We start from the raw sequence: 12,621 nt of genomic DNA on the forward strand, positions 1-12,621 counted from the left end.
TAAAAAATTGGAGGCCTCTTACACTTCAATGTGTGATGCAAAAATACTTTCGAAATGCATAGTTTTACCTTCATAGCGGATTTTTAAAGAGTAAGAGACTCACTTTGGTGAGTCTCTTATTCAATGGGTAAAAGTAATGTTTTGCAACCCCAGGTGTAAAACAGTAAATCGCGGCTACTTCTCAGAGTTTTTAACTATCAAGAGGAGTTAAACAAGGCTGTCCCCCTGTCACCATATATATTTGTTATGGCCATCGAAATGCTAGCTATTCAAATAATATTAGAGGATTAGAAATCCAAGGTTTAAAAACAAAGGTGTCCATGTATGACGATGACTCAAGTTTTATATTCAGTCTGCAAGCTAGATCCTTGCAATTTCTCATTGAAGATCTAGATAACTTTTCTGGCCTAATTATAATAAGTGTATCATGTTACGTATTTGATCTTTAAAAAACACAACTTTACCCTGCAGTTTACCTATAAAATGGGCTGACGGTAAAGTAGACGTACTTGGTATTCATATCTCAAAAGATATGAGCACAACTTTTTATAGAAATAGAAAACTAGTAAAAATAGATCCTGCAAACATGGAGGGGTAAATACCTGTCTATTTATGGAAAAATGAACTCCTTAGTCATATCTCAGGTTACTCACTTACTTATGGTGCTGCCTACTCCTGATGATTCGTTTTTCAAATCATTGGAGTAAAGAATATTTCACTTTATCTGGGATTCTAAACCAGACAAGATGAAGTATCAATATAATGAATATGATCTGGGTGGTTTGAGATTATAAAAGCACTACACCTCTCTCTAAAAGCTTCACTTATACAAACAATTATTCTCAAGTAGATTACTGAGAAAACATGTCCACTGTTTAAAAATGGCCTTTTTGCCATTGTGCAGATTGCCATGTCTCATTTTCGATGAATTGAAAATGAAACATTGTTGAAAGTGTCTCTCTTTTTCGAACAAGCATTGCAGGGCTGGTTACAATGTCATCCCCTCGAAAAGATAGAAACAATATTTATTCTATGTTTGAAAAGGGTATTTTGATTTTAAATGATATTGTAAATTGGAATTTTACAGTTATGTCTTTAATGGAGCTATCGAAATTGTATGGGAAGTTCTGCTTAAGATTACAATCAATTGATTACATTACCCCAAAAATGGAGGAGACGGGTGGCAACGGGAGGAGGTAGGGAACTGGTCTGTCTGCCCAATATAAAGGATCAAAACTGGCGGAGGTAACAAAAATAGCATAAATAGGAAAGTATACCAGTTTCATTTGAGGACCAGGATGTTGACAGCTGTGCCATACAGATTCCAAAATATCTGGGAAGAGATTTTTGATATACCGATTCCATTGCAACGGGTGTATGAGTTTATATATAAAACAACGCAAGATTAATTGAAGACATTGTGCTTTTCAGCTAAAATTATTGTACAGAATTCTTGGCACCAACAAAAAAATTAATATTTGGGGCATACAAACGTCACAGCTCTGCAGATTTTGTTGTGAGAATACAGAATCAATAGACCATTTGTTCTGGTCTCAGGTTGAGGAATGGCTGAAAAAGCCATTCATCTAAAATTGACCCTAGAAATAGCATTGTGTGGAGATCTGGTCAGTCAATTACTAATATACTAATACTCTTAGTAAGAGTATTTATCTTCAACTTGCAAAATGTGGATTCTATTCGATTAGATAGATTGAAATTGTATGTTAAACATCACAGCATAGTTGAAAGCTATATGGCGCATAGAAATCCGAAGAGGGTGGTCAGCAGAGGTGGATGGGATGGGCTGAGGGAAGCTGGGGGTTGAGATGTGGGAGTGGAGTTGCTGGGTGGGGGATAGAATGACGGTCAAAGATAAAAGTAAAAAATAAAGTCTAAATAAACAACAACAAAAAAGTCTGTTTCAATGACACTGAGGGGCAACTCTGTTACATCCATTACCTGATACCGTGCAGGTGCTTGTACGCGCGTAACCTCGCATTCAAACGGACACATGTACAGGTACGCATCCTCACACACACACACACACCTTGCTGTTTGGATTTTTGTTGTCCTTGTCTTTAGTTTTTTTAAATTTATGTTTTCCTTTGTTTTCCATATTGCTGGTGCATTGGGGAAGGCGTTTTTATTTAATTTTATCTTTATTTAACCAGGCAAGTCAGTTAAGAACAAATTCTTATTTTCAATGACGGCCTAGGAACAGTGGGTTAACTGCCTGTTCAGGGGCAGAACGACAGATATGTACCTTGTCAGCTCAGGGGTTTGAACTTGCAACCTTCCGCTTACTAGTCCAACGCTCTAACCACTAGGCTACCCTGCTGCCCTCCAGTTAGGCTATCCCTCCAGTTTGGGGGATCTTGGATGGTTGGTGGCCTAACGGTTGGGAGATGGGGCCGGTGGCCGATATGTTGTTGGATCGGGTCCCCGATTTGACTTGGTGGGAGATCTCTCGACGTGCCCTTGGGCTGGACGCTTGACCCTGGTTGCTCCTGTGGGTCACTCTGGATAGGAGTCTGCTAGATGACTGAATGCAACGTACATTTTGAACGGCTTCACTGCAGGTAGATTGTATGTAAAAATATGTAAAAATAAATAAACAGTTTAGCATGGTACATAAGACAGGTTACTTAAGGCAATAACGCAGACATCTAAAAAAAAAGTGTATGGTGTTCCTTTCACCTCTATAGTGGCATCCAGTTTAAGCCAGGCCCATCATTTTCCCCTAATTCTCTCATTCTGAAAATTAACTACATACTGTAGAAAGAAAACATTAGTTCACAGATAGTAGTTACGTTCGTTAGCTAGTTAACATTTCACAGACTGCCAGGGTCCAGTGAGCAACTAACGCATTATAACTTGAATGACAAGGAGTCGTATACCAGTTAATACTATAGCGAATGGTTATGTGAAATGTGACTAGTTTGCATCCCAGCCTAACCCTTTAACCTAACTCCTAACGTTAACCCCTAGCCTCAATAATGTTTGCCACCTAGCTAACATTAGCCATAACAAATTGGAATCCGTAACATATCATACGTTTTGCAAAATCTATCATACAAAATGGATTAGGGACATCCACAAATTAATACATATGAAAAACGTACTTTATCATACTATATGGAAAGTCTCGGATTTACGGACAAAATACAAAATTCTCGAGACCAGGTTGCAGCAGTTAGCTACACCACTAAATGGCAAGAAAGTAATTAATTACTCTAAACACTACCTCAATTTGAATTTAGTTCACAACTCCTGAACACTGGTGTAGTGGTTATTGGCATTAATCTAATGAAGCAATCCATCTGCAATCTAGGACAATTTATAGGTAAACTGAGCGAGTGTTTTGGGGGTAGGATTACCACTTTTCGTGTTCACGCCGGACCTTGATTTAATAGCAATACAATTAAGGCACGCGGTGAATGCCAAGAGAGGAATCACGTTAACGTCGATCCAAAAAATGTAAGTGATTGTATTTTAGGCAAACAAAACATATCAACATAGTTACTTCAGTGGTAAGAAACATAGTTGTAGGCTATGAGCTCTGGTGATCAAACACGGGAAAAGTATATGGACACATTTTACGTAATCCATTAGCCTTGGTTTGATGTGCTGTGAATTATGTAGGCCTACAGTTCAGTTTGTTTTTATGGATCATGGATTCAAAACTGAATAAAAGGTATTTTGGGTTTGGGACTTTTGAGACTATACCGTTGGTTTTATCAGAGAGAGTACAAGTATCTTATGTGTTTTTGACCCAGGTCTGAAATGGCAACGTCCATACTTCAGGCACCACTCTCTCATCTAACAAACGTGGGTCGTCGTCACCTCTTCATTCCCCTCGTGTCAACCCCCCCCCCCCCGGGGGCTGCTGTAGATGCAGACAGATACTTTTCACTCACAATAGAACAAACCAAAAACACTTACAATAGATAGTATACCTTTAATAATGACCATGATCAAATCTAAGAATGTGATAGTGACCTTTGATACAACGCATATTAAATTCAGGGGTGACTTAAACATTTGTTTTCTTAAATTTTTATATATTCTCATGAATGAATAATTTCCAATACCATTACATAAATCTGATTCCCTCAATAAATCACTCCCCTCTGTCTTTCGCATACAGACATACACAGTACAGCAAGCAGGTCCCGGAAAAAAAGAAATCACACACAGATACCATATATACTATTCTCTGGGTTTTCATACACTTGACATTAAATCAGTCAAATTAATTTTAAGATTACATATTTGAGGCGTTCTCAGTTAGCATTGCCAGTACATTAAAGCTTAACATTTCTGAGGATGAAGTGGAAGGGTTATATCAATGCTTTAAATCTGTTAAGAAAAGGACAAGGATAAGAAACAGAGTGACAGGGCTATCTTGATTTTAAAAGCAGTACATGCTACATTTGTCCCCAAAATGACAGTTTCATTGACCCCGTTGTTGGAATGATGGGGAACAGAGAAAAGTAACAACTATGATTTAAAATAAGGAAGAAGACAACAATAGTGTTGTCTGGCTAAGAACTTGAACTCAAGACAGTTTACATTTCCACCCCATCAAGAAAAAAAGAAAGGGACCTCCTTTGAGAGCGGATGTTCTAGACATCTTTCCCCTGAATCTTTTTGCTGACACACTTGAGTTACAGTACAGCAAATAGAGTTTCATTGACACTGTTGTCAGAAAAAGTGTTAAGGCTCAACTGAAAAAAAAAATATATGAAAATAAAACATATTGTATCTCTTCTTCAACAAATTGTTGTCACAACAGTGTTAAGCCAAGTGATACCTAATTTAAAAAATATCTTCTTTTTTTTAAACATTAAAATTTTCTAATGTCACAGCCTTTCACATTATCCATTATATGCATCATTTGCAGAAGCTTTTCACATCTTCTACCAAGCCACAAGACCACCCTCACATGGACAAGAAGGGCATAACAGAACAGTTTATTTTGATTATGCAAAATAAAACTGGCCAAGTACAGTTATCAAACATTTGTCAAGATTCAGTTAATTGTCGCATTCACTCTTCCTAAATCAGAACAACCAATACAAGCACTTAACGTTTCTCCAACACTCACACCACCACAAGTTGAACAGTCACTGAATATCAGCAGCATGTTAGATTTTGTTAAAGAAGTGCAGATATTTGTTACTCAGTTAAGGATGTGAGTGTGGGAGTATAGCAAATAAAGACCTGCCAGGCTAAAAATACAGAAAGAAAGAAAGAAAACAAATAAGGATGAAGCAATTTGATTAATGGAAACTGACTTCATCCCTGCGCACGACTTAGAGACTGGGAACCGGACCAGAAGCAGTGTGGCTCAAAGTTTGATGTGGGCCAAAATAAATAGGAGTTGACAATTTCTTTATGTCCTCTTTTTTCATGATCTAAATTCCATTATGTCCATCCAAGTATAACCATTGATCAAGCTATAAGGAGCATTCCTCTATTGTGGTTTACTTCGGTTTTGGCGTTCCTTGGGTGGGGAGGGGAAGAAATAACAAAAGTGTTACCATTAGAAAAACTTCACTGAATAAAATATTCCACCCCCCTACAATGGTTTATTATTTCCTTAGAGACATAGGGAACAATGTCTTGATGGGCAGAAGCCGAATACAAGGTGAAACACTCAGAAAAGATTCTTTACCTGATCAAGTCGAGACCCTCTCTGTATTGGAGCTGGCTCATAGGTCTGTTGAAAGAAGATGCATTTAGGGATGGTTACACCTCCTCCACAAAACAATAAAAACAGCAAACAAATACAAAACGGTAGACATTTGGTCTGTGATGGGACAAATCAAGTAATACAAAACTCAGGTTGTCCCAATATTTTTTTAAATCATCCCTATGTAAAAAGGAGATATACACTGCACTTGGAAAGTATTCAGACCCCTTCCCTTTTTCCACATTTTGTTACGTTACAGCCTTATTCTAAAATTAAATAAAACATTTTCCTAGAATACCCCATAATGACAAAGCAAAGTTTACAAAAACAGTTGAATATACACTACCATTCAAAAGTTGAGTGTCTAGTTTAAGAAACAGATGCCTCAGAAATAGATGCCTCACAAGCCTTCAACTGGCAGCTTCATGAAATAGTACCTGCAAAACACCAGCCTCAATGTCAACAATGAAGAGGCAACTCTGGGATGCTGGCCTTCTAGGCAGAGTTCCCCTGTCTAGTGTGTGTTCTTTTACCCATCTTAATCTTTTCTTTTTATTGGCCAGTCTGCCTAGAAGGCCAGCATCCCAGAGTCGCCTCTTCACTGTTGACGTTGAGACTGGTGTTTGTGGGTACTATTTAATGAAGCTGCCAGTTGAGAACTTGTGAGGCATCTGTTTCTCAAACTAGACACTAATGTACTTGTCCTCTTGTTCAGTTGTGCACCGGGGCCTCCCACTCTTTCTATTCTGTTTAGAGACAGTTTGCACTATTCTGTGAAGGCAGTAGTACACAGCGTTGTACGAGATCTTCAGTTTCTTGGCAATTTCTCGCATGGAATAGCGTTAATTTCTCAGAACAAGAATAGACTGACGAGCTTCAGAAGCTCTTTGTTTCTGGCCATTTTGAGCCTGTAATCGAACCCACAAATGCTGACGCTCCAGATACTCTTGCTTCATTAAATCAGAACAACAGTTTTCTGCTGTGCTAACATAATTGCAAAAGGGTTTTCCAGTGATCAATTAGCCTTTTAAAATGATAAACTTGGATTAGCTAACACAACGTTCCTTTGGAATAAAAAAATAAAAATCTGCCGTTTCCAGCTACAATAGTCATTTACAACATTAACCAACCACTGTATTTCTGATCAATGATGCTATTTATTTATTTTATTATTATTTTTACATTTTACCCTATTTTCTCCCCAATTTCGTGGTATCCAATTGTTTAGTAGCTACTATCTTGTCTCGTCGCTACAACTCCCGTACGGGCTCGCGAGAGACGAAGGTTGAACGTCACGCGTCCTCCGATACACAACCCAACCAAGCCGCACTGCTTCTTAACACAGCGCGCATCCAACCCGGAAGCCAACCGCACCAATGTGTCGGAGGAAACACTGTGCACTTGACAACCTTGGTTAGCGCGCACTGCGCCCAGCCCGCCACAGGAGTCGCTGGTGCGCGATGAGACAAGGATATCCCTACCGGCCAACCCCTCCCTAACCCGGATGACGCTAGGCCAATTGTGCTTCGCCCCCCGGACCTCCCCAGTCGCGGCCGGTTACGACAGAGCCTGGGCGCGAACCCAGAGTCTCTAGTGGCACAGCTGGCGCTGCAGTAGAGCGCCCTTAACCACTGCGCCACCCGGGAGGCCCATTTGATGTTATTTTAATGGCCAATTTTTGTTGCTTTTCTTTCAATAACAATGACATTAAGTGACCCCAAACTTTTGAACGGTAGTGTATATATATTTTTATACATACCTTACTTACAAAAGTATTCAGACCCTTTGCTATGAGACTTGAAATTGAGCTCAGGTGCATCCTGTTTCCATTGATCATCCTTGAGATGTTTCTACAACTTGATTGGAGTCCACCTGTGGTAAATTAAATTGATTGGACATGATTTGGCAAGGCACACACCTGTCTATATAAAAAAAAAAAAGGTCCCACAGTTGACAGTGCATGTCAGAGCAAAAACCAAGCCAAGAGGTTAAAGGAATTGTCCGTAGAGGTCCGAGACAGGATTGTGTGGAGGCACATCTGGGGATGGTACCAAAACATTTCTGCAACATTGAAGGTCCCCAAGAACACAGTGGCTTCCATCAATATTAAATGGTAAAAGTTTGCAACCACCAAGACTCGTCCTAGAACTGGGCGCCCGACCAAACTGAGCAATCGGGGTAGAAGGGCTTTGGCCAGGGAGGTGACCAATAACCAGATGGTCACTCTGACAGAGCTCCAGAGTTCCTCTGTGGAGATGGGAGAACCTTCCAGAAGGACAACCAACTCTGCAGCACTCCACCAATCAGGCCTTGATAGTAGAGTGGCCAGACGGAAGCCACTCCTGAGTAAAAGGCACATGACAGCCACTTGGAGATTGCCAAAAGGCACCTAAGACAATGAGAAACAAGATTGAACTCTTCACCCTAATTGCCAAGCACCACATCTGAAGGAAACCTGGCACCATCCCTTCAGTGAAGCATGGTGGTGACAGCATCATGTTGTGGGGATGTTTTTCAGCAACTGGGAAGTACAGAGAGATCCTTGATGAAAACCTGCTCCAGAGAGCTCAGGACCTCAGACTGGGGCAAAGGTTCACCTTCCAACAATACAACAACCCTAAGCACACAGCCAAGACAATGCAAGAGTGGCTTCGAGACAAGTCACTGAATGTCCTTGAGTGGCCCAGCCAGAGCCCGGACTTGAACCCAATCCCTGGAGAGCCCTGAAAATAGCTGTGCAGCGATGCTCCCCACCCAACCTGCTTGAGAGGATCTGTTGCGAACAATAGGAGAAACTCCCCAAATACAGATGTGCCAAGCTTGTAGCATCATACCCAAGACTTGAGACTGTAATCACTACCAAAAGGTGCTTCAACAAAGTACTGAGTAAAGGGTGTGAATAATTTTGTAAATGTGATATTTAATTTTGAGTTATTTTTATACATTTGCTAAAATTAAATGTTTTGCTTTGTCATTATGAGGTAGTGTGTAGATTGATGAGTAAAAAAACATATCAATTTTAGAATAAGGCTGTACTGTAACAAAATGTGGAAAAAGGTCATGGTTCTGAATACATTTTTTTGGGGGGGGGGGGGCTTTACAAAAATGGATGAAACCTATCTGTGATCAGTTAGTTTAGGATCTTTGTGATCAACAAGAGACGGTAATTATGATTACCTTTCTGACAACCTCCTCTTCTTCCTGTCTCTTCTCATAGTGGGAGAAGTCATCAAAGATGGAGGTGGTGTGTTTGTAAGTTGCGATGATCTTGAGCACCTGCTTAGCCTTCTCCAGAGGGACCTCTTGAGTGTCCCTAGAGTTGGTCACCGGCTTGTTGTCGTTGTTTTCCAGCCTGATGTGCCTCAGCTGGCTATTAGGCACGTCTTTCACAAACAGCCAGTCCACGTCAAACTTGCCTTTCCACTTGTCCTGCGCCCAAACGCCAGCACTGGTGCCGTAGTCCACCGGCGAGAGCATCTCTGCCACGCCACAGAAGTGGCCGCTGCCATTGACGCTGAACAGCAAATAGACAGGGCCTTTGGCATTGATGGCACGGAAGGCTGAGTCCAGACGCTTGTTACCATGCTCTGTGCTGCACCAGATGGAGTACTTGATGGAACGGTGGATGTCGTCCTCAGAGTAGCTCTTGATGATGAACACGCGGCCATTCTTCAGGTTCCAGTCAAACTCCTTAGGGTTGTAGCTGTGGGCAGCCCGCAGATTCTCCAGAACAGGGTGGTTCTCTAGACCTGGGCCAGAACCTGGAGGCACACCTCCACCCCCACCACTAGAGGAACCGCTGCTGTCCATGCTGCCCCCACCGTAGCCCGGGTTACGGTTGCGTGGAGCAACCCAGCGGGTCTGAGGGGGTGGGGCTGAGTTGTGGTTCTGGTATGACTGTGGGGGGGGCGGGCCCATGGTCATCTGCTGCACAAGGGACTGGGCAGATTGAACAGACTGCTGAGGGGGAGGGGGGAGCCCATGGGGGAGGTGGGCATGGCCATGAGAGTGGAGCTGCTGCTGGTGGTGGTGGGACAGTGGAGGGGCCACTTTGCTTATAGACCCCTTGTTATCCCATGTCCCAATGTCCATATTGTGTTTGATGGGTGGTGGTGGCAGGGCTCCCCCCATGGGCATGCCTGGCTTGGCCTTCAGCTGCTGTGGCTTGGCTGGTTTGCTGGCGATAGCAGCCCAGGACGTGGGCTTAGGAGGGGGCATGCCAATTGGTGTTCCACCATTGCCTGTAGAAACAGCCTGAGCCACAGCACCACCGCCGATCACAGAGCCCACACTCTTCACGCCTGAGCCATTGCCCGACACATCCCCACCTATCTTCAGCCCCAGCATCCCCTGCTCCAGGCTGTTCATGCCTGGTGCCTTGCTCAGAGTGTCACTGTGGAACCCTGTCTGACCATCAGGCACTAGTGTGCCCCCCAGGGAGCTGGGAGGGTAGCTGTAGCTGCCCCCATAGGCTGAACTCTGAGTCTGCTGGCCTTGAGACCCACTGGTACCCCAGGTGGAGAAGGCTGGGTTCTCGGGGAAAAAGTTAAATCTATGTGGGTAGATGCTGCTGCCAAGTCCCCCAGGCTGGCCAAAAACGGTATCATGCATGAAGTGGTGGTCTCCATTGCTAAGGGGCGCATAGGGGGTCAGGTAAGGGATCGGGGGGTCGCCACCGGTTGACCAAGGTGCCTCGCTCAGGGGGTAGGGGAATCCAATGGAGGGGGCATAGTAGCTGGACAGGTAAGGGTCAGTCATGGATTGGTAGCTGTTGTTCTAGAGAAAAAAAAGGAGTGTAAATACAATTTTGAAATTCTGATACATCAAAACTAAATATCAACATGACCTACCATCACAAACCCCAATGAACGTCAGCTTATACCCCAAAAATTCTGATTTTAGGACCAAAGGGCCATGCGTGCAGTACTTAAGGCATCATCTTTAATTATGCAAATGTATAACAATATCAGCTAACAATGTAGCCAAGCAAACGTCCTGTCCTCCTGTGAGACAATATTGAGTTGTGGTCCTCCCTGCAGCCAAGTCACTTTTTTATTTTCTAATTCAGACACAGATACACACATTTCAAAAGTCACTCACCTGATTGGATTGGCCAGTGAGATAGGGCTCAAAGTCATTATCATGGACAGTTTCCTTCTGGTGGAGTGAGCCATTTTGCACTGAAACCGGAAAGACTGATAGTAGGGTTATTTATCAATGTGTGTCAAATAAACAGACACACACACACACATGTACATGTCTTTTCAGTCAGTACTGATTAACACTTGGGTGTGTAAAAGCAGCAAGACATCGAATGCATAACAAGACATGCATCACTGACATAACAAGACAGCACTGTATTTACACCGCAGCTGCATTGTTTGTAACTCAGTCCGTGCATGGTCTGAGCAATCGCAGTCTACCTAATGAGTCGAAATTGATCTAGCTAACAGTAACTACAGTGATCTTACCTTTAGCGTCTTGTCCTTTTGAATTCTTCATTCCCGTGTAATTGGTTAACATGTAAAAGAGAGAAATCTGTTTTAGCTGTCTAATTAACATCCAACCCACACTCGCTGAAAATTAGAAGCTCGCTTACATTAACGTTAGTTACTTAACTTTACTATCTAGCCAACAACCAGTTTACTAGCTAACTAAACACATTGCGTTAGCACAGAACCACAATTTACTAGAGCTGGTAAACCACTGCAACAGCTGAAACTGAGCCTGACAATATTAATAAGGAGAATACATGTGAAATACATAATGTTGGGTTTTTAGCAAACCACATAGCTAGCTAACGTTAACTAGCTAAGCGCTAGGAACAAAACGTGGCGATTGCTTCAAATTATTATTGGTATAAAAATGTCAGATTTATTACGTGTTAGCTAGCGGCTAACTTGCTAACTAAATTGGAGTTAACGTTAGCTAGCTAGATTGAATCACATCTCAGCAATGGGTGGATTGGGCGCACAACCAACCACCTTTCCTCTATGCAAGGCCTTGAGTCGACGCTGAGTGGATTTTTTCCGGGAAATACAGTCTGCCTACCTGAGGGTCAATACTTGTAGCAGACATAATTCATGAAGCAAGCCACTGGATTTGTGTAGAGCGTTTCAATTAGACGCGTTCCCTCAAAACCTGCGTTTTATTCGTATCCCAGTACAGTAGCTAGCAAGCTAATCAGCAAGATGTTTTCCTTCGTTACAGTCAGCAGCAAGCTAACTCAAACTACTGTTCCAAGGCTCAATTCTGCCAGTCCCCCAATGTTTACGTAAATCCAATTTGGAGATAGTCCTGGTGGTTTCAAAGGGTCCACTGTTAGGATTAATCCTATGTATTTTTTATTTTCCCCCCTTATCCACCAAATTGCAGTTATTGTGCTGATGGCCCTGTTCACTTCCCCCACTAGCAGTTTCATCCGGGGTCTAAATGAAGGGATTGACGTCAGCGGCACACCAGGCGCGGTGCCTCAACGACAAAACGTCGGAAGTCATGCATCTTCAATAGGAGGACTGCGGTAATCGCGTTTCAGAAATATCACTTGTGATCTTTAATGCTCTGCCGCGATGACGAGTCAGCGCGCTAACCAATCCCACGGAAGAGTGATGGGGACATTCTGAAAAGGGACGATTTATTTGGGGCACAATCTACTAGAATTAAGGTAAGGCTTTGATAATAACATGTACAACCTTCACAATAGAGAAAATACTCTCAATAGCAATGTAGATATCATGTATATTATCTTGATGACTGTTACTACAAATATTCTGTATAAAACATTGCACTGAAGCCATTTAGTAAGCTTTTTTCCCCTTCCACTCACACTTTTTGATAGACTCTGTTGTGTTTCTCACAAACATTAAGTTATATCTTGGTTATAAGTGTTTCATATAGAGAATGTAAAGCTGTGTGTATTTATTATA

At 42.2% G+C, this 12,621-nt stretch overlaps 1 protein-coding gene across 5 annotated transcripts; it reads right to left on the minus strand.

The window, feature by feature from the left end:
• Positions 1-3,938: 3,938 nt before the first annotated feature.
• LOC109869062 (YTH domain-containing family protein 1-like) lies at positions 3,939-12,217 on the minus strand. Of its 5 annotated transcripts, none has more exons than XR_004205169.1 (7): positions 11,747-12,217; positions 11,167-11,191; positions 10,796-10,890; positions 8,873-10,471; positions 7,464-7,567; positions 5,678-5,722; positions 3,939-5,506 (listed from the first exon to the last, which is right to left on the minus strand). XR_004205169.1 is itself a non-coding variant. In XM_020458902.2 (6 exons), exons 1-6 carry the CDS (start codon positions 11,771-11,773, stop codon positions 5,477-5,479), a joined length of 1,821 nt encoding a protein of 606 aa, XP_020314491.1. In that variant the 5' UTR covers positions 11,774-12,217; the 3' UTR covers positions 3,939-5,476. The 5 variants fall into 5 exon arrangements, 3 of the variants coding, with proteins under 3 accessions (XP_020314491.1, XP_020314492.1, XP_020314493.1); XR_004205168.1 differs by having other exon boundaries at positions 7,455-7,567; XM_020458902.2 differs by lacking the exon at positions 7,464-7,567.
• Between the last annotated feature and the right edge of the window lie 404 nt (positions 12,218-12,621).

This window comes from Oncorhynchus kisutch, linkage group LG24, assembly GCF_002021735.2.
Source record: "Oncorhynchus kisutch isolate 150728-3 linkage group LG24, Okis_V2, whole genome shotgun sequence".
NCBI classification, from domain to species: Eukaryota; Metazoa; Chordata; class Actinopteri; order Salmoniformes; family Salmonidae; genus Oncorhynchus; species Oncorhynchus kisutch.

What these genes read in the sequence shown, in the direction of transcription:
- LOC109869062 (XM_020458902.2), bottom strand. Translation starts at nt 11,773, where the DNA reads ATGTCTGCTACAAGTATTGACCCTCAG. An exon ending in TCACTGGCCAATCCAATCAG is followed by an intron (nt 10,472 to 10,795) that starts GTGAGTGACTTT and finishes TTTTTTCTCTAG; the next exon opens with AACAACAGCTACCAATCCAT. An exon ending in AAGAGGAGGTTGTCAGAAAG is followed by an intron (nt 5,723 to 8,872) that starts GTAATCATAATT and finishes TTCTTTCAACAG; the next exon opens with ACCTATGAGCCAGCTCCAAT.